The sequence below is a fragment of the Pogoniulus pusillus genome, chromosome 29 (genome assembly GCF_015220805.1).
Source record: "Pogoniulus pusillus isolate bPogPus1 chromosome 29, bPogPus1.pri, whole genome shotgun sequence".
Lineage (NCBI taxonomy): Eukaryota > Metazoa > Chordata > Aves > Piciformes > Lybiidae > Pogoniulus > Pogoniulus pusillus.
The window spans coordinates 7,990,863-8,015,000 of record NC_087292.1 but is presented as its reverse complement, the minus strand read 5'-3'; the positions used below and the strand labels follow the sequence as shown (position 1 = coordinate 8,015,000).

Below are 24,138 nucleotides of genomic sequence, written 5' to 3'. Positions count from 1 at the left end.
GTAATAGTTTTACAAGTTCTAATCCTGCTATATTAGGAGGCACAGGCTTGCAGGAGAATCTGCACAAGCAAAATCATTCAACCCCCAAAGCTGTAGAGTCCCAGGCTTGAAAGTCAGGGCTTGATTTTTATGTGCCCACTCATTCTTTTAGGAGGCTCCTCTTTCATTCTGAATTTATTGATCACTGTTGTAAAACAGAATCCCATTTAGAGGGGGAGCAAAATACAGTTTTATTTGCACTATCAGCCTGTGGATGGGCAGCGAGCAGCTGAAGAGGGTTTATAATTGCAAGGGAACATCTCTCTGCTGCTGATTATTTCTAACAGCCAGATTTCCACTCCAGTTGTCTCTTACCTTCACTATCGATTTTGTTTTCTTTTTGATTCGTGGCTTCATTTTCTCAACCGTAGGAAGGGGTGGTAATTTTTTCAGTTCTTCTAGGACTGCTATTGCAGCATTTTTCTTTGAAATCTTCTTGCTCTTTCCTTCACCTTCACCCATGAATTCTCCAACTGACACCTTGGTAACAAAGCTCTTCATATGGGGAGGACCACTTTCCTTGGTCACCTGTTTCAGAGGGAAAAACTGAGTGAAAGCGTGATAAACACTTATTAAAAATGGTAGGGCACACTGTTTATAGCAAACTTCTCTCAAGAACTATGGATAAAGAGATTCTGGATTCTCATACAAACCACAGAGGGCTTTAACTCACACTCACTCTAAATATAACCCCGCCCAAATAAATAGAGACTTTCAAAAGATCATATGCAAGCAAGCAGAAAACAGCATTTACATAAAAGTCATTAAACCATCTCATTTAATTTGCTGATTTACTCATTCAGTATTAAAATATTCTATTTCATACTTTTACACAGTTAACACCACTTCTTTAAAGACATCATGTTCTGGTAACAGAACATTACAGAGAAAGCAATTCATTAGGATCCAGCACCAGAAGTAGAGCACTCTGGAGACATCTAGGAGATAGTTGCCTACTATAGAGTTAGCTTTTAACTCCATTCATAAGACATCATACTTTGAAATATCCATAAAGTAAAAAAGTAAGAATGAATGAAGAGCTTCCACCCACAACTGGCTTTGTCTGACAGCAGTTTTTACCAGTGATGCTCAGGCTGGTCTGCAATAATTGAAAGCTTCAGGCAAAATTTCATAGAACAGTTTTAGAAGCAATTTAGCTACACACAGTTGTGTTTTCTTACTATAATAATTCAGAGAGGCAAATGTTGCTCTGCCAGCTCAGGAAAGCAGCATAAATTAATATTTTAGTGAGACAGAGATGCTCCTATGGAAGCTGTTGATTTAAGGTAACTAAAATGATCAAGGAGAGGCAAAGAGGCAGCAAGCAGCAGGCCAAAGGGAAAGGAAAGATGCACATGAGGGCAGCTCATGGCAGGAAAAGAAACCTACTTGTGAGATTCTGCAACTTGCGGGTAGTCCACATCAGTGCTTGATTAAGCAAATACTTCCATCAGTGTCTGTCAGAGTGAGCTATACTTCTGCCTCAGCTCTGCACTTCAGTGTTCTAACCACTAATGTGGGGCTGTGTTTTGTTTCTTCACTGATTTTTCAAAAAGCTTGGGAAAAAGACTGTGCAGCTGTTCACTTGGGGTATGGCTTTAGTGCAAGAACTTGTGAACAGGTGGAGAGTTCTTTTTACTGTACCATATAAACTGCGAGACAATCAGGGTGACTGTCAAAGTTAAAGCGTATTCACAACTAACAAGGCATGTTACAAGTCAGTTGTTTGGCTTATCTAGAAAGAGACTCACTTAATGTGTACCCTTAATATTCTAATAAAACCAAAATCTCGAGCTTGTAAAATAAACATACCTCAAAATTCACAGGCAAGTTCCTTTTAAGTGCAATCTCAAAAACTTGGCTTATTTCAGATTTATTGAGATTTTCATCATCTGGTTCTTTTCCGTTAACCTAAAAGAAGCATACTCTATTTAAAATAAAGATCCTATGAAATCGAGTTTTATCCATCCAACCAGCCTACTGAACTCTCAAAATTTTAAGTAGCCTAACCTTTACTGCCATTGTATGGGAGTGTGTAGAAATGCAGCACACGTACTACAGAACTGAACTCTGAGAAACTCATTTCAGGTGTTTGTGTAGAAGCTAACAAACCTTATTTTCATGTGCTCAGTACAGGAAAGGACAAATGGAACAAGGCCAATAGGCTTAAAAATCTATTTATGGAAAACCTGAAGTGTTAAATGAACTGATTTCCAAATGGAAGTACCTTTATGAAATGCAATTTTCATACACTGATTGGACATTTGTACCAAAAGCACTAAGACAGTATCAGATAAGAGAAAGGGCAGGAAAATAGAATGGGACCAATGTGAATAAAGGATGGATAATCAGACCCTAGCTTAGTCCTATTTCAACATGCTCCCTTCTAAGTGCTTCATCTGTAGCTTTTGTCTCATCTGAATAACAAACTATCAGGAACTTGCCTGAAATCAAACGGTGTACATCTGAGAACTTACACCTGCTAGGAGGAGAGCAGTGCCAGGTGAAGCTTACATACAGGCACTTCTGTGTATCTCCAGGTGAAATTTTGATTGTGATTCCAAATATATCTGCAGTGATGTTGGGATCAACATGAACTCAGAGGCATGATAACAGCAACAGTGAAATTCTAAGATTCAAGTCCAGCAGTGACATTGGAAAGATCATGATAAAGATGAACAGCACCAATTTCACCAATTACATCATGCCACAAGACCAGTTATGCAACCAGGTAACAAAAATGATTTGAATATGTTATTGGAGCAGCAGAAATATGCTAGAGAGCTCTCACTGCTTAAAAGTAGTTTTGACAGTAGCAAGCATCCCCATTGCCTGTTGCTAACTAGTTAGATTAAACCATGAAAGATTTTTTCCCAGCACTAACAGCAGCCTCTTCCCATTTCAGAAAAAAAAACACAACAAACTCAGATTAATCTGTGGTTTTCACTGTCCCATCAGATTCCGCACACAGGTTCAAGCTGCAAACATTTCAGAAGAGTCCATACAGTCCAACATCCTTTAACAGTGGTGACATCTGATACCCTTGATCATCCTGACACAGCACCCAGTCTCCCACCTCTCCATGGAGGTGTACACAGGGCAACCTTCACCGCTGCAGAAACTGAGACCATTTGATGGCACCACTCCCACAAGAGCATCAGACTGAGAGAGAAATGTGGAGGCACCTTCTAGACTAGGGAAGCCACCTACCACTTCTAAGACCAGGGAATCCAGGCTGTACCTCAGCAGAAGGCACAGTGTAGGGAAAAATGCCGAAGCCTTGATCATCATATTCTAAAACCTACTTCAAATGCAATTGGTAAGTTCAAAATTAATAGCTTCACAAACCCAGCAAAAAAAAGTATTTCAACTACTGAGGTGTTGGTTTTGTTATGGTCTAGGTTTTACACCAGCTTTACTACTGGCACCTCTGGGGATGATCTGTCACTGCCCTTGCTGCCAAAACACTGTCACAACCATTTTAATAACAAATACTTTCCCCCCTCCTTGTAACATCAAATATACTGTAGCTTCTCAGACTCTGACACTGCTGCTTGCCAAGGTGACCAGGACTTCTCTTTATTGGATTAGATTTGTTCCATTTCATATCCTTTCAAGAGGATACAAATAAATAGCATGAAATTACTTGCTATACCACAGTGTATATTCTTGACATATTCCACGCCTGTTCATGCCATGTAAAATACAGTACTGATCTGCAGTACCTTTATGTAAAACCAACAAATTAATAGCAAAATAATCATGAGCAGACTACAGCTATTTCACCAATTATTTTGTCTCTACTTGAGATCTCTGGCATTTTATAAATAAAAAAGAGTCACACAAATGTGCTCTCTGCCACTTTCCCTTTCCCTGCACACCCCCAGGCAGATGATCCTTAGACAAAATTCTCCAAGGCATCTATGCCTCAATCAGAATGAGAGCACAAATAAGTATTTAGCACTCTTGGCTTTTTAATTGTTTGAATCAATCTCTAACAAGTGGGGAAAAAAAGGAACCAAAAATGACAAATTAAAAAGATTTCCAAGCAAATTGGAAAAGCAGTGCATTCCTTTAAGAGGGATTCTGCTCTTTCCTAGGAACTCTTTCAACCTGCCCTTCCTCACAGAGAGCTTATAAGCAAATGATGAAAACCAGTGAAGTTACTGGTTAGAGCTACACTGATTTCAACATAGCTATCAGTCTATTTTCTTCCATGTTACGGGTAAAAAGAGCAGCTGGTATTTACCAACTAACACAGAAGCTATTCTGGGTTTAGTACTTTTAGGCAAAATTTTGAATCTCTGGCTAAAGGCTGCGCCAGAAAACATAAATTCCTTTTTCTAAGCTTTATATCAATGCTTTATTATCTCTGACTTTGAATATAGAAAGTAACCCCATACTGCAACTTTGTCTGTGATATATTAACTGAAATCAGACAGATTCATGTTAGAATAGTCCTTAAGAGGTCTCCTACTAGAGCCTCCTACTCAGAGCAAAGCAGGCTAAAATTGAATTGGATTGCTCAGGCAGGGGTTTCTCCACTTGGGAGCTAATATTCTTCCTACCACTTGTTTCTAAATCTGCAGGCTGAGAAAGTATGGCAAATGGTCATTCTTATCCTTAAAGTCTAATCACTTTATTCAATTATTTCTTCTTAAGCACTGAATATTTTCTAGCTTTAAAATACACCAAACCCCTGTAAATACACACATTTATAAAATAAATGACAAAATTATCCCCTTTCCCCCCCAAAAATAGAGCAGCTCAAGCTTAAGAATGTTCTGTTTATACACACACACAAATGGGATACACAACAAGAACTGCATGTAAAAGGAAAATGACTGGCAACATCGAATGACAGGAGGAGGTATCAGGATAAAGCTTCTGAAAGCTTTATTTGCCTCCCTTACACACAGGTGCTACAAGACCATCCCCTATGCTCTTACACTACCCTAGCCTTCAAGTTCCTTGCCTCACTGAATGCAAGAATGAACAGGGCTCAGTAAAATCTTCCTTGTTTTATCTCCACCTTGTCTAGTGCAAAACATAGTTACAAATCCAGCAATTGCCTCAGACACTCCTAAAACTATATTTGAAAGCCACAAATCCTAACAAACTTAACATTTAAGTATCAAACTTTAAATTAAGACTTGGATTATCCAAGGACTTGTTACAGAACACTACTCTCTGTTCAAGGGATTGCTCTCCTTTACCACAGCTGCATTTCTTAACTGTTCCTTTTGTAGGCAAGTCAAACAAATACAAAAAAAAGATGACAAACAACATTCAAGTGACCTGCCCAGGGTCAAGACAGGATTTAGCTCTTAGTGAGCTTGCAACTGCTTTAGTGACAAAATAATTCTCCCCTCTTGCAATCTCTTGCATCATTCAAAATAGTACTTCCCTTATCAGATCCTTAGAGGGAAGAAAAAAAAAAGAGCCTTTGTAGGTGTACTTCCTTCACCTCTCCATTTACAGGCCTCGCACTGAACGAGGCAGCCCGCAGAAAAGCATGCGTGGTCACGTACAGACAACTGCAGTGTTTGTTCTGGAGACCTCCCAGCACTCAGCTTTAAACAGGTCTACAAATACTCAGGAGGTCACTTGTACAGAAGCATTTCTAAACAAGGTAACAGAACAGAATTCTGTTGCATCTGATCCTCTGATTTTCTGCAGTTGGACTCCTTGGGTATCCTCCAGATACACAACACTGCTACCTGAGGTGGAGAAATTGCCGATGACAGGAGATGATGTTTATGGGGGTGAGTGAAAAAAGGATGGTAAGCATTACTGACAGAATGACAACACTCAGGAATCTGGGGCTCCCCTGCACTAGAGGGGAATATCTCCTTCAGGCACCACCTCTCCTGCATGAAGGCCCCCAGCCTGTCTCTGAACAAACTATCATGAGTTCAAGATTTCAGCTCATAACTCACCTCCACTCTTTCTGCTTCTATTCCCAGCACCATTCTCTTCTCCCCAGTAGCGTTTGTAATCCCTTAACTCTTAACAGCTTCCATCATTTAATAGTCCACATTCCTTCATGGGAGCTTTCCATTACCTGAACCACTACCAGTGCTTCCCAGATTTCTTCCCTGACCCATCAGATCCAATTTTTTTTTGCGTAATTATCTGGAACAGAAAGTGCTAGGCACTCATAAATATAGGAGGGATAAAAATTAGCTTCCTGTATTCCTGTCTAAATGTGTGTATGAGTTTGCTCATAGAGAACTTCCACGGTTCTTTCCAAAACCATGTAGCAAATTTGCCTAGGAAGCAAACCTACATCTGATTTCTGTTGCCCATATTTGAATACAAGCACCCCATTTACACACTTCTCCAGAAGTTTGTGTATGATCTGTACCTGATTAGATATTAGTTCCTATCTATGCTTCCAGTGCTCATATCTGACAGAGGTCTATATAGCACTGCTGTGGAAAAACACGACAGCAAAAGAATTACCACAGCTTTATTTGGGAAAACTCCAGCTCCATAGAAATCTGTGTCTTTAAATCAAAGTGTTTCTATTGACACAAGAAGACCAACATCACTACTCAGTTAAATTCCACAACTGTCATCTTCCTCTCAACAAAGAAAAAAAGTCTCTACAACAGCATCTCAGTTTATCTTAGCAATTCGTGTTTACAACACTTAGATTAATTCCTACCTCTGCTTTCTCAGGCAAGGGCTCATTCTGCAGAACTTTCAGTGCTTTAGCAGCTGCATCATGCTTAGCAGCTTGTCTTGTTCTTCCTTTCCCATGAAACTGCTGCCCTCCAATCGAAAGCTCAACTTGATAAAGTAAGGGCCCAACAGGAAATGGGTAAAAGTACCTGCAAAGAGAGAGACTCGAATCAGCAAATAGTTTAGCCTCCAAGGTAAACAGAAATTTAAGTTATAGATGGATTAATGTCTTGAGCATCAATAACCACAACTCAGCACTGAAGCACCAGTATTAATAAGCCAAACTTTGATTTAAAGGCCAAAAGCTTTTAGGGAGAGACTTGAAACAGAGCATTGACAGCTCTTGTTTTACAATTATGAACACATTTGTAACCAACTACAACAGGGAAAACCAATGCAAGTGCACTCTATAGGCTTAGCAAGCCAGTCAGTTTTGACTTCTCAGTTCCTATGTCCATAAAAAAATCTTTCAACTAAAGGTTTAAATTAAACAGCTTTAGAAGAAGCATTGAACTGTTTTCTTCACTTTTGCTTTTCCACAATAAGGAAATGTAAGAAATAGCCAGTATTTAGCTAGTCACTTCACAAAGCTGGCTGTATGCAAACACTCTCAAAAACAGTGCAGCATTTGATTCAGTTCCCTTCTTCCTCTCCTCCTACTCTTCATCAAGGAAAAAAAAAAAAACCAACACAAAACAAACCACACCTAAATAAGGCAAATTACAGCTATTAATGGGGCAGCTTCATGAGCCATGTTTCAAACTGAATATTCCTTTAAAGGATGTATTATTTTTAGCTAGCTTTCAGAAGATAGTATCAAAGCACTGGGCGATCAGAGCAGAAGTTGAAAGATAAGAGACTCCAAAACCAGAAAATTCAACACCACATACCGTGGAGGGTAAGTGCCACCTCTCATAGTGTAGTTGTAAGTGGATCTCATCCCCGTATAAGGATCGATAGGTTTGTACATAGGTTTCTTCCCCAGCTTCATGCAAAGTGCATTTAACTCCACTGTGGGGGTTACACTGTCTAAATAAGAAGGAATATAAAGAGAATTGTCCAACTGGTACAAGGTACTGAAACAATCTAAACTCTCATGTTGTCTGAGAGCAGCAAAAAGTGAGCTCAGGTTTCACTATATGCAGCATCTTAAATGAATGAATCCTGAACAAAAATGGTAATGAGCAGAGAAAACAAGACACAGGTTAAATGACCAGCCCAGTACAGTTGTGGCCAATCCTGCTATAAAACCTGGGGATTTTTTTTCCTATTGTATTTTATTTTGTATATCTAACAATGTGGTCTGCAGCACAGAAATCTGTCTTACCCTAAAATACTTTTAAATTAAGAGACATGCTGCACACCTCCTGTGTTCACTGAGAACGACCAAACCTTTCTCCCTGTACTCAATTCAATGACCTGAAAGGGCTTTTATGACTCTTCACTTTGAAATTGCAACTGGCTTTTCAAAAGGGAGGTACACTGCTATTAAGTGCTGCAAACACTGCTACTGAGGGTTGCAAATACTCCCCTAGGTGCAAATCACACATGGATGAATAGCTGACTCCCTGATTACTTTCATTTGAGAAAGAAGACACATAAATAGTCAGGTTTTCTATCACAGGCCTCGCTGGCTTAAAACTCAGTGCATACTCTTGCACAACAGTGTTTTGTTACAAGGCAATTGCCAAAAGAAAATGTAAGCATGGAACAGATTCACCGACAAAATAAGTAGTTGCTGGATTCTTTCACTGCTGACTGTACAAAGTGTCTCTAAAGAAAGAATTTAGGTGATAGCAGAATACAACTGGCACAGAAGATAAGTTTTATCTTTTGCTGCTGTCCCAATAGCTACATTCACATGACTAACAATAAATGCAAAGCAACTGGATGTCCAGCTGAGGTGTGAAGCTAGTTCATGATTTTATAGATACATTAAAAGCAAATTTTACCCCAAATGTAATAAACCACAACATAAATGCTTTTATACATAGCAACACCTATTTCTCTTTAACAAAGTGTAAACAATCCAAATTCCACAGTTCTGATCCATTGCTTCAACACAAATGTAACAGTTCTGGGATTTGCTCATTTCTGCTGTGCTTGGTTGTTTTGGTTTTTTTAACGAAACGTTTCCAAACAAATGCATTGTCAAGCTTGTGAATGATCCCATCTGAATTAGCAAACATGTTCACCTGCTATGCAAAATATTATTCTTTGAGTTCCTCCTGACTTTGTTTGCTTGGTTGGGTTTGTTTGGATTTTTTTTTCCAGGATTCCACCAAGTGTTCCAATACCAACCAGTAAGTTAATCATAGAATCGACCAGGTTGGAAGAGACCTCCAAGATAAGCCAGTCCAACCTAGCACCCAGCCCTGTCCAGTTAACCAGGCTATGGCCCTAAGTGTCTCATCCAGGCTTTTCTTCAACACCTCCAGGGATAGCGACTCCACCACCTCCCTGGGCAGCCCATTCCAATGCCAATCACTCTCTCAGGCAAGAACTTCCTCCTAACATCCAGCCTAGACCTCCCCTGGCACAACTCAAGACTGTGTCCCCTTGTTCTGTTGCTGGATGCCTGGCAGAAGAGACTGACTCCCATCTGGCTACAGCCTCCCTTCAGGTAGGTGTAGACAGCAATGAGGTCACCCCTGAGCCTCTTCCAGGCTGCACACCCCCAGCTCCCTCAGCCTCTCCTCACAGGGCTGTGCTCCAGAACCCTCACCAGCTTCATTGTCCTTCTCTGGACACGTTCCAGTACCTCAACATTTCTCTCGAACTGAGGAGCCCCAGGACAAGACACTCCACTCAAGGTGTGGCCTAACCAGTGCTGAGTACAGGGGAAGAATTATCTCCCATGTCCTGCTGGCCCCACTCTTCCTGATCCAGGCCAGGATGCCATTGGCTCTCTTGGCCACCTGGGCACACTGCTGCCTCATCTTCAGTCTATTACCTACCAGCACCTCCAGGTCCCTTTCTGCCTGGCTGCTTTCCAGCCACTCTGTCCCCTACCTGTAGCACTGCTTGGGGTTGGTGTGGCCAAAGTGTAGAACTCCGCACTTACACTTTTAAAATCTCGTTCCAATGGCCTCTGCCCACCCATCCAGCCTGTCGAGGTCCCTCTGCAGGGCTCTCCTACTCTCCAACAGATCAACACCTGCTCCTAACTTAGTGTCATCTGCAAACTTACTGATGATGGACTCCATCTCCTGGTCCAGATCATCAGTAAAGATACTGAACAGGACCGGGCCCAGCACTGATCCCTGAGAGACACCACTAGTGATTGGCTGCCATCTGGATGTGGCACCATTCACCACCACTCTCTGGGCAAGCAGTGGGTTCTTCAAGCTTGGAGGACTTAGTATAAAACCCTTACGCTTGGAATTTGTTAATGTCATCATTTTATCATGCCACCTACAGTGCTCAGAGGAAATCGAGATGATGTTCTCAGGAAACCTGACCACTGACGTTGTTCAGTATGCAGAATCCCTGGTTTTATTCATCCTTACACAACTTGAAAACCCATACCAAACCCAGAGAGGTGTACTCTACACAGTCTTTCACACAGCAGTTTTCTGTGGCCTGTACCTGGATTCTTGCCTTCACTACGAGCCGGACGAGCTGTAGGCTTAGGGAATTTTGTCCCTTCCAAAGCTTTGGCAGCTGCCGCATGTTGCGCCTTTTTAATACTAGTTCCTTCAGCTTCCCAGTGCTGGTCCCCAAGAGTCAGCTGCACTGTAAACACCTCAAAAACAGAAAAGGAGAATTTTATTAGGAGGATTTAATATTAGGACTTTCAAAACAAAGAGTCTGACAGTGATGCAAATATTGAGAATACGGTAACCAGAGCTGTCCTCATTGACTATGTCATCCCTAGTGCAGCTATGCATGGGACTTCCCCAATTACTGAGCTGAGAATGTCACAATAACTGTAGCTAGCAACTGTCCTGTGAGATCACACAGGCTAAAACCCAAAAGGCAGTATGTGCATAGAGGTGACAGCTAGATGCACAGCTGCTCTGCCAACATTACATTGGAAAGCAGCCTTCAAATTCAGACTTTTCTATTAATGAAACTCAGTTTTTGCTTTAATAATGTGGGGGCTTTTTTAATGCTATTTTTGGGCAGTTTGAAGAAAGGTTAAGTTCACTTTGCACCATAAAAGCTTCTGTGTGCCCACAGGTGAACACAAGTCTTCTCGTTAAATCTGTGGCATAAGGAAAGATATATATTGCTCTGAGTTTTCAGAAATTAATCAGACACCAGCAAGCCAAGGTGTCCTTGGTAATTAAATGAAGTTTAATTTGAATGAAAATACAAGTGAACAGATCCCTTGAATATTAATCCAGTACTTCCTGTAAATGCAGACCGAGCCTCCTTTGTACACTGAAGCTGACTTTATGCATTTTGGACAAAATACTTTAATAATATTTATTTCCAAGGCAATTCTTCTAACTTACAGCACACACTGTTCCACGAAATGCTTTCAGGAGACAAATTAAACAACAGATACATCCCAAGGCTGATTTTCTTGTATGCCTTGAACTTAGTCCTTATAACAATAGAGATCTTCAATGAAGATTAAGAATCTCAAATTTTCTTCTTCAGTGTTCTTTGAAGTAACACAAACTATTCCTGAAAAACTGCCTCTGCACACAAAGAGAACCCCCAAGCAACCGTCTATCACTGAGGTTCTGACAGGGAAAAGATATGCCATGATGTAAGATGCACACCTCATGCTGGCCTACCCAAGGCATTCTTATATTCCCACTGTGGAAAACTAAAGATTCTGTTGTTAAAGTAACTGTTCCAGAGCAGATGAAAGAATATTCAAGTGCTGTTCATTCATACTGTGCTTTAGGCATTACAGAACAGATACTACAATCCTTGTTTTCCAAATATTGGCCAATTAGGATAGAGAGGTTTGTTTTATTTACAACCAAAGCACAGTCACTGGAAAGCAACATTCAGTTGTGATGTGCACGAGAGAGAACAACTCTTAATTTTAAGCAGCAAAAATTATTCTGGGCACTAATGACAAATACAGATTTGTACCTTGGCAACTACAGAGACAGAAAAGCTCTGCAGCTCCTTATGTAGCAGTCTTCCTAAAGAAATGATTGCCAGAAATCCTCCTGCATCTCACAAGAGAATCTGGACTAAGAAACTATTTTAATCTTTTAAAGTTGGTGGGATTAATCTCTAAACACTAAAAGGCTCCACAGAAAGAATACAGAAAATTTGCAGGTGGGCAAGACGTGGAACAAAAGGCTAAGACTGTCCCAGAAAGTGCTGAGACTGTCCATATTTAACATAAAACTTGCTTGGTTAAATGAAAGTCAAAGTCAAGCATCCTGTAATGGAGGTAACATATAACTCTTCTGAAGAGCTAAGTAGTTTTAGGGAACAGGTAAGTTCCACCTTTATATACTTTGGGATGTCAACCTTTCAGTATGTGCAGCAGCTTCACACTTCCCTATCTCTGGCACTTTGATGAGCTTTTCATTCCTCCTTCTTATTCTCTATTACCTTACATCACAGGCATACACTCTGCCCTTCCACTTAGGAAAGTGGAAGAGCACAAAAGCCAGCAATAAGAGATTTATATTCATATTTATATGATCTCCACAGGTCCCTTCCAACCCCTATGACTGTGTGGTTTACCTTAGAATGAGCTGGACCTTGCTCACTCAGAAGCTTATACTCAGGCTGAATCTTGTTGAAACGGGCTAACTCATTCACAAGACACATTGGGGTTTTCTCTTTGGGGTTTGCCATGTTTGAAGGAGCTGAAAGCACAAAGTCAGACATATGAACATAGAGCTACAATTTTCAGTTAAAAAAACCCAACATCTCACTGGCTTAGCATTTTGTTGTCTGCAGTACAGCACTCAGCAGAAAAGATCTGCAGAACTAGACAGCTCAGTTCATCAGCCGAACTGGCACGGACCTGCTGACCCCTGGGCTTCCCGAGCTCTCTGCCTGCCTGAAAGGCAGCATCACTGACCGCATGAGCCAGAAGTACACAGTTAGGAGACTCCTGCCTGTAGCTTGCATCTTACACAGTACATTTCAAGGAGTAAATTGTCCAACTATTCATCATGGTCACTTGCTTCAAATAATTCCAAAAAGCCACTTCATCTCTCTTTTCTTTCTCCTCATTTCCCGTGTTATCTACTTTTGTCTCTGTTATCTGTTATTCACTCTATTATAGCTTATTAGCCCCATATAGTTATCATTAAACTGGTCAAAAAAAAAGAACTAAAAATAATAGAAATAAACTATTTTGATGATCTTTTGAGGTCACTTTGAACCCCTAACATTCTATGATTTCAAAAAGGCACAATTTTTATATCTAAAACAAGCTGCTTGTAGAAAACATGGAGAGCAAGGTCTTAAAAATTCAATCTTACACAATTTCAAGCATTTCACTTAATTATTAGCACTTGATGGAAAAGTGCATTTGTCTGTCTCACACCAATGTCATTCAGCAGGGAGAACACATTATGAGCTAGTGTAGCTGGACAAATATTAAAGTATTTGTAGGAATAGATAATGCCAACCTACAAACACTAAGAACATACACAATTAACAGACAGTCAAGCTTACCTGCAGCTGCATTGGTGGATGTAACTGATGCAGAGGGTAAAGCAGAGTTTTGGATAGGTCTACCTGCATTTTCAGAGGGCAAAGAACTAGTAGTAGAAGGGATACTCAATGGCTGTGAAAGAGATGGGTTTTTATTCAATATTTGGTTCCCTGCAAGGGCAGCAGCAGGATTCTGAATTTGAACTTGTGACATGTTCACTTCCAACCAGAGCCAATTATTGTAGGCAAACAGCTTTGAATGCAGGCAAACTCAGGGTGATGAAGCCAAATTGGTGACCTAAAATGGAAAGATAAAAAAAAAGATTATACCAAATATTCAGCATTCTCTAGCTAACAATCTAGTGAAGTTGTTTCTCCAGGAGCACAAGGGGGGAAATCTGATTCATTCGAGCATCCACTGTTTGCATTTCATATGCAGTAAGTCTACTTACATGTCCAGTTTTACCAGCACACATTAATCTGCAAGCCCCAGCATTTAAGCTTCACATTTCTTTCATTTATAATAGAAGCTTTATTTATGCTTGTTCATTTAAGATAACTATCCATCTGTTTTCTCCATCACTGAATCCATTTACAAAGCAAATCTAGTTACTTAAGCTGATAGCCACTGCTTATATACTAAACAAAGAGCAACTGTCACTAACAGACTACATTTCATGCCTTCTACCACTTGAAGTTTTTAACTTGAAAGGGCAAGCAGCAAATGCAGTCTTTACAAAACAGCTATTTAGACCATGCCTCTTTTATTATAATCATAGACATTTTCCCCTAGGATCTCCAGGAAAATAACCAGCCAGTTATGAAGGGAGCACAGCTGGTGGCCTGCTGAAATAGCTGTGGCTGGGAAAAAGGAAGGTGTAAGTCTCTAAACTTTGCAGGCTACATGAGTTTTGAAGGTTACTTCCATTGAAGTCAAATCATGTCTCAGTCACAGGTCAAGCATCAATTTAGAGTTCTTTGGCCTTGCAGCACTGTATAGAAGTGCTGAGAGTGCTCACAGGTGTCTATGTTCATTTAAGATAAACCACCTGCAGGTGATGAACTTGCACCAGCCAACATGAACCACTTTGATAGGCCTTTCCTCCACCAGCTAATTAGTATTAGATTTCTCTTACACATGGATGCAACATTATCTTCATGCTCAGTTAAACCTAAATATACACGAACAGGTTGCCAGTCTGAAGGCTCTCACTGCTGCCAGAGCTCAGCTGCCCTTATCTGCTTACGACCCACATATCAATTTATTTATTGAACATAAATTTTACAGCCAAGCAAACACATTTCACACACAGAGGCACACGGGTACAGACCACCTACAGATTTTACTAGGCAGCAAACAAAGGTTTATTCTTTCATAGTTTACGAGTGAAATGGAGAAGAGAAATCTCTGCTGCAAACACCAGCAGAGCTATTAGTAGCAACACAACTCCATTACTGCTCTGTAAGCTTCAAATTCTGAACCTGTGAATGGACTTCCAAATGTAAGAGGAGCAGCAGTGAGTCAGAGTGAAGTTTTTAGATAGCTACTGACAAACAAACCCAAGAGGAGACCCTAGGTTAATGCATTCATGGATGTAAAGATTGATTTATTTCTTTAGTAATTAAATAAGAGGAGAAGAGCTGCTGGGAAATAAGAGATCCAGCAAAAATCTACCACCTGGAGTATTTTCACTTTGGAAAAACATTGCAAACATGTCAGGTTTATCATGAGTTGGACAGCTTGGTTTTTCACTAGAGAGCAAAACTAGTTCAGAAGACTTCTATGTAGATTACAGTCAAAACAAATCCTGCACTAAATTCACATAAGTTCCACAGTGGGTGTGTTCTAACTGTGAAAATGGCATTAGAACATCCAGCAAAAGGAATTCAAGAAGTTGTAGGACAAAAACGGGAGTAAGACTCCAGAGCAGTAACTTTACAATTGCTAAGTTTCATTCCCAAGGAGCACCACTAGAAACACTGACGATTTTCAAACAATACAACAATAATTGACTGAAAAAGACCACAAAGTCTTGCAGAACAATTAAAAAAAGTGCTTTCCTGCTCCTCAAAGTAACTGTAGTTAAACAGCTTCTGATCCACACATTTTGAGAAGACTACACCAAGTTTTTATTTCTGAATTCATTATCACCATGTAGGAAGGGAGGTCAGATATTATCTTCAGAAATCTCCCTGCACGTATTGTGCTGTTAAACAGGGCACTAGCCTTCATTTACTTGCCATCACCTTTTTGGGGACCATAATTTCAGCTCCAAAACACATATGGTACAATAGTTTTCTAGTCATGCAATGCAAAGAACAGGACATCAATCCCTAGTAATTTTTTTCCCCAAGAAGGGAAACCTCTGACAAGGACATTATGAGTTCACTTTCTATATTTATGGCAGAGTACCAGAGGACCTCACAGCAGTACAGCTCAGCCTGCTCTCTGCCCAGCTCCTTCCATCAAGAGTTACAGCCAGCAGTGTTCAGCCTGAAAAGACTTCTTCCAACACCTCTGGTTAGAATAATATTTAAGACAGACAACTCAGCCTTTATTCACAAAAATCTGGGGAGGCTTGAGGTCACATCCTAGTGCTTGAAACAATAAGGTTCTGGAAACTGATAGTTTTGAATAAACTTCATCTGTTCACATTCAACAACCAGAGAAAAAAAAACTGCTGCAGGCACGTCCACAGCTGATAATCTGCTTATTGTCAGCATGGAGACCAATTGCTCAGCTCCTTCGGCTGCCTGGCTGCTCAGTGACACCTAAAAGCACTAGTAAGGACCTAGGGAAGTGCCTGAAGCACTCCTTCCTGGAACTTAGCACATGCTCTCTCCAAGCCTTTTAACAAAGTGGAAGAGTTCAACCCCCAGGTACCTTCTGGGAATACAGAAGGCTTCCAACCTCACAAGAACCCAAGTACTAAGAGTTTAGGCACATCTCTTCCATCTGTGAGATGGTAACGATCCCGACTGTCCTTCCTTTAACAATGCTTTTCCATTATAAGTGTAGCCATGACCTGATGGCCAAGATTATCATACCTGGCCTGTGGAGCCATTAACTCGGCAAGAAAGAAAAGATGCAGTCCATGAGGGTTTCAAAAAGTGGAGGAAGGAAGAGTTGCAATGCCTAAGCAAAAGGCATCTTAAGGAATCAGTAAGCTAGACCCTGACATAGAAACCTGAAACTTGTAGAATGCCCTGCTGGTCAAGGCTTACCCCCAAGACATTCAAGTAGCTGCATACACGACCATGCCAGTCTTTTGCCGCAGCTCAACAGGAATTTGTTGTCAGGGAGATAACTGAATTGCAATGAAGATAACAATTCTGCAATGAATGTATCTGTTCATAAGTATAATGCTAAGTGAATATAATGCTTTTCTACATAAAGTGCTACATCATTTCTATGTAAACTGCTGCATCATCATCATGCTCAGTCTAGAGAAGAGTAGGCTGAAGGGAGACCTCATTGCTCTCTACAACTGCCTTAAGGGAGACTAGAGTGAGGAGGAGTAGTCTCTTCTCCCTGGACTAGGTGAAATGGTTTCAGGCTGTGCCAGGGGAGGTTTAAGCAGGATATTTCTTCACTGAAAGGGTTCTCAAACATTGGAATGGTCTGCCCAGGGCAGTGCTGGAGTCACCATGCCTGGAGGTGTTCAAGCAGTGTATGGACCTGGTGCTTAGGGACATGGTTTGACCAGGACATTGACCCTTCAGTGCTGGGTTGAAGGTTGGACTGGATGAGCTTGTAGGTCCATTCCAAGCATATCAATTCTGTGATTCTGTGATGTTTCTCTCTCCTTCACTAGCACACCTATTTCACATGGTTTTATATTCAGAGCAAAAGCTGCACCTACATCCTGTAAGTTATCACCAATTCAACATTATTACAGAGTTGATTGGATTGAGTTCAGGCGGAAGCAGAGTAGGTATTAAAATCATCTTGTGAATTGCTGAAATTCTACTTTATAAATCTCTGGCAATTTCAGACACCAGGTTGTAACTTACAAGATTATACACTACAGTTTCTATATAAATAGAGAGTATTTTCCTTTTAAAAAACATGAGGCACAGTCTGACAAAAACTGGCATTTTTGCAGCTGTACTGTAGTTCATGTGTCCGAAGTATTTCACTAGGGTGCAAGAGCTCCCTTGTCCATCATTGCACATTTAATTATAAGCTATTTGGGGATTATAAAAGGGTTTTTACAGTGCCTTTACAAAGTAATGTGTCCTGCCCTATAACAGGCTTGCAAAATCCTAACTACCCAAGGAGAAGTCCCACTAGAAAGAGATGCCAGAATTTCAAATGATTTTCCCATGTACCTGGGGGTTTGCTACTTCAAACTTTTAAAGTCAAACACTAGCACAAATAACTGACCTGTTGTACAGCACTCAAGGCACTGCTAGAACTTAAAATCAAACATTAAAATGCAGGTGACTTAACTTTACTCATACCATCTTAGTCAGCAGCTGATCACATAACTTGCTCCTCTCCCATTGCTCTACACTTACTTTTTGCCAACTCAGACATTAGTACTTTAAATTTTATTGAGGCAGCACTGTGCTAGAACAGCATCCTCAAGGTGGCAATGGCTGCCATCAAACAATTCAATGACCTATGGACAATAACAACCTTAGAAAGATGGATTTTCCAGATGAGAGAGCACTGTTCCTTGCTCCAGTTCAGACTTTTTGTTTTCTTTTGCCACATCAATGCCTGGAAAACTCCTACGAATTTTGAATACATTAAACTACAAATTCAGAAGTCAGTAAGGTAACCAAAAAGCAAGCCAAGAAATGCATACAGATGTGAACTTCTCAGTTCACTCAGCCAGAAAGAAATTAAAATCTTCCTGAATAAAAGAAAGAATGTAACAGTTTCGGATGAAAGTTCTCTTGGGGCTTTTCTGCATTATAATTCTCAAAGGTGCTGCAGACAGAAGCCAGAGGATCAAACAAGAACCAGACACTTCCTGTGAATAATCATGTTTCACCACTGCTTGTGGTTTCTTCAATATGATGCAAATAAAAGGTAAGAAACTTTAATGTTTTAAGCAAGTTTCCTGTACCTTTAGGAGATCCAGAGAGTGAAGGATTGGATTTAGTTCTGAATAGGATAGTTATGATGGAGAATTCCTAAAACAAAAAACAGAGAATTAGCATTTTGCTTCCTAAAGCTACAAAAAGATCTCCTGCAGTAAATGTCTCACCACTGCACTGTGTTTGCTTTGTACGTTTGGATGACAAGAGTTTGTATGACCGTTAAATTCTCACTGGCAGATGGCTCAAGGGAGCTATGGCTTTCCAAGCAGATATTCCAAGAACCTTCTCTCCTTGCTGCCTTCTCAAAGCCAAATGACTTTTCTTACTGAAATGGTGGGATCTCACAATAGTGCTCTTTGCAGGATTGTAAGAATCACCTGCAAATTTTCTCTCTGCAGTACAGTTTCCAGTTAACTTTCCTCCTAACAGCCCAAAAGATCAGCCACTGAAATTAGACTTAGACCTTAATTCACAAAGCAAAACCAAACCCAAGCCACTAACCCTAGCAGCTATTAACTGCCAAAATCTGATCGAAAGGTTACCTTTTGGTAACATTTCCAATCACTCCTATATAGGCACATTAAGAGGTGGGGAGGGGAACCAATCCAGCTAAAACCGTTTGAGAATACAATTGTTTCAGAACTGCATATGAAACCTGTCCCTGTGTGGACTGCTCTAAATGGAAAGCAAAACGCATTGTATTTTGCCTACAAATATAGCACAGAGTGTTTAATCCTTCTTTTCCACGACTAAAGCCAACTGCACTCAGATGCTAGTGACATTACTACTAGCAGCAAAATGGCTGTTAATATCTCAGTCCTGATGAAGGTGAGAACATAGATGAACAAGCTCTCGAATTCACATCAGACAGGCATTTCAAAACCCTACGACAAACCTTAGAACTATGACAAACTAGTTACCTTGGAGCAGTCCCACAGAAGAGAGAAGCACACACAGAGCCTGAAAAAGGCTGTTTTTTAACTGGAGATTGAAGAGGGAGACAAGAGCATTACAGTCCTGTCAGTTTGACTTCTCCAAGTTCTTCTAGAGGCCCTGATTGCACATCTGTATGCAACAGAAATGGGTAACACTCCCAGGCAGGATCAACACCAAACTGCATAACTGATTTTTCTCCAGCCTGCTCTGGTGGTCTAACCAGGCTCAAAAACGAATCACTTGATCTCAGCAGGAACAAGTGCAACTTTCTGGGCAAACACTGCTTGCAACCAAACACAGGACAGAAACCCCACCAACCGACACCAGCAGAGTTGGAGAAGAGCCACAACCAACCTGACATCATCACCTAACACAAGCCAGTGCTGACACCGACAAACATCCATCCAAAACAAGGCTGGTGTTCCTGACACTGCAGACAGATGACTACAAGTCTCTCCCAGCCTGGATTCCCAGGACTGCAGCACACTATTGCACATCCCCATCCCTTATCAGAGGAAGACAACAGCCTTATTGTTAAGCAACAGGTCTGGTGAACTCGGGGATCTCACATGGGTCCTATTGCAGACTAGCTCTGAACTCTATAAACCACTTGAAAACACAAGAGAAATGAAACCATCTAAGGAAGAGGTTTAACTCCTTGTCAGGACCAGAACAAGGACAGGTGTCCTGTTCCCTAGAATGCATACGTTTGGAGGGCTGGAAGCTGTGGCATTCCCACTGTGCTACTTGTTAAAAACTAGCCCCAGTAAAACTTTATTTGCATTCATTCATCACCCACCAGTACCAGGCAGGGAGGGAATGAGAATCGAGAAGGAGAGACAGAACAGATACCAGATAAAACCATCAAGATTCATATTACAAGGACTTCTTGATATCATCAACTAAAAATCATGTCATAAACAACATAGAAGAAAGGTTTGAACAATAGGAAATGAGGTTTTAAATTAAGCATTAATTTCTTTCTGGAAAGCAGATGCTTAGTAACAGTGCATCTGAACAGATCCTGGCCCTTCAGTCACAGAGCAAGGAAGATTAATTGCTCCTTATCACCAACAAACGCAGCTCTCAAAGCAGGAAAGCTCATGCACCCCTATTTCACAGAGGGGCAACAGGAACACAAACTCTAAGTTCTATCCCTGCAAAAGTATGCAGGTGGGGGGGCTAGGCAGCACTGAAACAAATAAACCAAGTGTGGAAAGCATGTTTGCTTGCCAGCCCCTTTGTCACCTGTATTTTTACACACCTATAGCTCTGTTGCCACTCACTGCTAACCAACCCTCATCTGGACAAAAGCAGAGCGCTGCAGTGGTGCTTATCTGCCACACGGCAGCAATCTGCTGATCTGGTCTGATAGAGGAGGCCAACCTCCCCCCAGCTCCAATCAGCATTTATGGTCACATCAAAGCAGATCCACTGCTCACCAACATTTTCACCAGTTGCTTGCAGGCTGGGCAACATCACAGTGCATACACTGGCTAGATAAAATATTGGTTGGAAAGGCTGTCTCCCTCCTCCCTTTTTGCAATGGGTTTCAAATAACTCAAATGTGGCAGTTGAGTCTCTTCTGTCCCACTCTTGACCATTTTGGAGCATGGAGAACAAATTTACACAAATTCTAGGAGGTTTGCTGAGATGGTTCACTTCCCAATATACCCTGGAAAAACTCCCATCAGTGTGAACTTTGTAATATATAATGCAGCATTCTAAAGCATTTGACTCCTGCAACAGTGTTTAAGCAAACATCTAACTATTTAAATCAGAAGGTTTAAGTAACTACTCACTACCAACTGAGATAAAAAGACTACAAATTTAACAGACTTGAGGCTATTTACTCAAAATGTAAAACACTAGCTCAACATTTGCTTCTTAGATAAATCTTCTTCTTTAATATTTGGGCAAGAGAAGGAACACCTCAAAGGCACCATTCGCTGTAGAAAAAGATGATGCTCTTTTTGAGTATTGGTAAGATGGATTTTCAAGGCTGGAAATGCTAAATATTAAACAAATTGGTCTGGGAGCTAAGCCATGGATTATTAATAAGAGAACAGGTGATGAAAAGCTAAAATTTGAAAGTAAAATCTGAAGGCAGAGAGGAAACCAGCAGATGTACACAGAAACCAGACAGTTCTAAAACATAATGCAAAATCACCAACCAGAAAGTGCAAAGTCCATCATGAATAAAGATAAATGCTTAAATGCTTACTTCTAGCTGAATTAGTACTGTGACGTTTTTTCCCCCCACCTGCAGTAGAACAGGTGAAAAAAGCCCAGGGACATTGGTGGCATTTAACATGGTAATCACTGCCCAGATCTCCTCTATTGTTCCAGCAGCATCTTCCAAGACCTCTAATAAAATCATCCACCCCTCGGCAAGGATCCTGAACAAAGCAATGAAAAAAAAATACTTTCTGAAAGTACATGTGTCTTCAGAGCAAAGCTGCTGCTCTTCAGCAAGATCTGAAAGGCAGAGAGCAGCTCTCAATTTTTCTCTGTGTACAGTTATATCACCCCAAACCTATTTCAGTCCATAAATACTTCAGTTTTGCCACAAAATACCCAGTACTTCGATGGGCACTGAGGGTGCAAAAATGATTAATGCTATGAAAATATTTAATGAAAGACAGAGTGGCTGCTAAAAATAATAACCACCACCACCAATTGTACCTTGCATGCACCCTTTAAAGAGTGTTTTGAAATGGGATTTTGATCCAGTATCAAAAAACCCATTGGCTCTTTACATTTTCACCAAGATGTGACACACATCCAGTGAGTATTTCTGTAAAAATTTGAACATACAAATTTGTTGCACATGAACCAACAGACAGACCAGAAATCACTTTATTCTATCCCAGCTACAGCTACATCATTACAGAATGAGTTTTGATGTTCTTTAGTACCAAAAAACCCCAAACATTTCTGCCAGTTTGAGAGAGGGAATGATGGAGTCCACTTCCATGTTCAAGTGAGAAGAAAAAGGATTTTATAAGTATGCTGTTCCAAAAGCAAAGGACATCACTCAGGTATTTTATTTCACTGCTATATATACACCTAGCCCTCATTTACATTCCAAATGATTTCCCTCCCAGGTTTGCCTTAAACCTGCCAGAAAGGCTATGACAAAAATACCCAAAGGAATAGATGAGGAAAATGCCCATCAGCATTACTAGCTATAGTATCACCTTAACAGGCAACCCAAACAAATCAAACCATCTGGAAGCTCTAGGACAGAAAGAAACAGATTTAAAAGGTACTTGTTGCTGTGCCATCTCCTGAAAAACCTAGTGCTGGGATGAAAAACAGTGAAGAGCAAGCCTGGTACAGCAGCGGCTGCCAAACCCGGTGGGCAGCAAGGAGAAAGTGTGACGATGCCAGTGTTCAGAAAGCAAGCTAATGCTGCTAACACCAGCTGTCTCGGTGTTTGCACTCTAATCTGTACAAGGAGAAGGCTGGGGGCGTCTCCTGCTGTTGTTACCAGATCTACACCTTTTATCAGAACAGTCAGACAAGTCTAGTTCAGTCTCGGGAGTTTTGCTACCAAGATCATGTGCCTCTGAGACTTTGCAGAAGTCTCTGACTGCTGTCACCCAATCTGGGCAATCTAGAGAAGAAGGATAGCTGCAGCCACATTCTCCAAGGGGTTCAGAGAGCCTAAACCAGCCGTGCTGCCACCAGCCCCTACTCCGGGGAGGGCCGGAGCCACTACTGTCACTCTCCAAGCCGAAACAGGGATTCGGGACAGAGAAGGACTGTCAACATCACCTGCCTGGAACACTTGAGGTGCCTGGTGTTGACGTTAGCCCTGTCTCAGTGTTCAGGAAGCCGAGTCCAGGCGCTGTCACCTTCCTCGCTAGGGTCAGCCAAGCCACCAGCCGTACCCACCACTTGCCCTAGGCTTGCCTGGGGGCGCCGCGGACGCTCGGGGAGGCAGGGACGTCAGGGGCCCTCGCTGTCCCCGCCAGCGGCCCCAGCGGGGACGGATCTGCAGTTCGCCCGCCGTGACCTGCCCCACGCTCTCCGCGCCGGGCGCTCTCCCTCGCCGGGCCCCCGCCGGGCGGTGGGGACAGAGCTGGGGTCTGCCCGCCCGGCCCGCCGCCGCCCTTAGCAGCCGGGCAAAGCCCCGTGGTGCGGGGGGTGGGAAGCGGCGGGAGACGGGGAACTGAAGCGGAGGGTGACGGGGGGGCGGCTCCGCCCGCCGCGGGGGCTCTCCCCTCCCCACAGACCCGCCGGCACGGCTCGGCGCGGCCCCCGCTAGGCCCCGCCGGCGCCGCCACCCCCCGCCCCGCTGCCTCGGCACCGGGGGGAGCCCGGGCCGCCTCCCCCCTCACCTGGCTGCTTGGGCTGCGGCTCCCGGGCCGGCTGGTGGTGCGGGCCAGCGGGCGGCTCAGTCCATGGGCCGGGTCCCAGGGGGGGCCGGGGGGCGACCGCGGCAGCGGAGGGAGCCGGCGGGCACAGGGCAAACACTAAAGAGAATGAGCGGGGCCAGCTCCGGCCGGGGAGGAAGTGACGCCACCGCGCCGGGGGGCGGGGCAGGGGGTAGCCAATCGGTGGCAGACGAGCACCAGAGGGAGCCGTCCCCTTCCGAAGCCTCAGCCAATGGGCGCGGGGGCTGGCCGGGAGCTCCGCCTCCTTCGCGGCTACTACCAGTCCCGGTGTGCCCCGCGGCACAGCTGCAGCCCGCTCGGGGCCGGGGAACTACATCTCCCGGCGTGCCCCGCGCGGCTGGGCCGCCGAGCCCGGGCGAGATGGAGGCGCTGCAGGGAGGGGGTCAGGCCGCTGGCGCCCGCAGGGCTCCCCGCGGTGTGGGGCCGCGCCCGG

At 42.5% G+C, this 24,138-nt stretch overlaps 1 protein-coding gene across 4 annotated transcripts in view; it reads right to left on the bottom strand.

Annotated features, from left to right (window-relative positions):
* Positions 1-23,822, bottom strand: part of STAU1 (staufen double-stranded RNA binding protein 1) — a 33,263-nt gene extending 9,441 nt beyond the window's left edge. The window contains exons 1-9 of one of the 4 annotated variants that reach the window (XM_064168092.1): positions 23,649-23,822; positions 18,393-18,459; positions 13,336-13,612; positions 12,391-12,515; positions 10,315-10,471; positions 7,617-7,755; positions 6,710-6,875; positions 1,852-1,950; positions 355-585 (exon numbers count right to left, since the gene is read on the bottom strand). In XM_064168092.1, the coding sequence (XP_064024162.1) occupies positions 355-585; positions 1,852-1,950; positions 6,710-6,875; positions 7,617-7,755; positions 10,315-10,471; positions 12,391-12,515; positions 13,336-13,528 (1,110 nt within the window). In that variant the 5' untranslated portion in view covers positions 13,529-13,612; positions 18,393-18,459; positions 23,649-23,822. The remainder of the gene's footprint in view (positions 1-354; positions 586-1,851; positions 1,951-6,709; positions 6,876-7,616; positions 7,756-10,314; positions 10,472-12,390; positions 12,516-13,335; positions 13,613-18,392; positions 18,460-23,648) is intronic. The other 3 variants (XM_064168094.1, XM_064168095.1, XM_064168093.1) reach the window with 3 other exon arrangements.
* Positions 23,823-24,138: the final 316 nt, after the last annotated feature.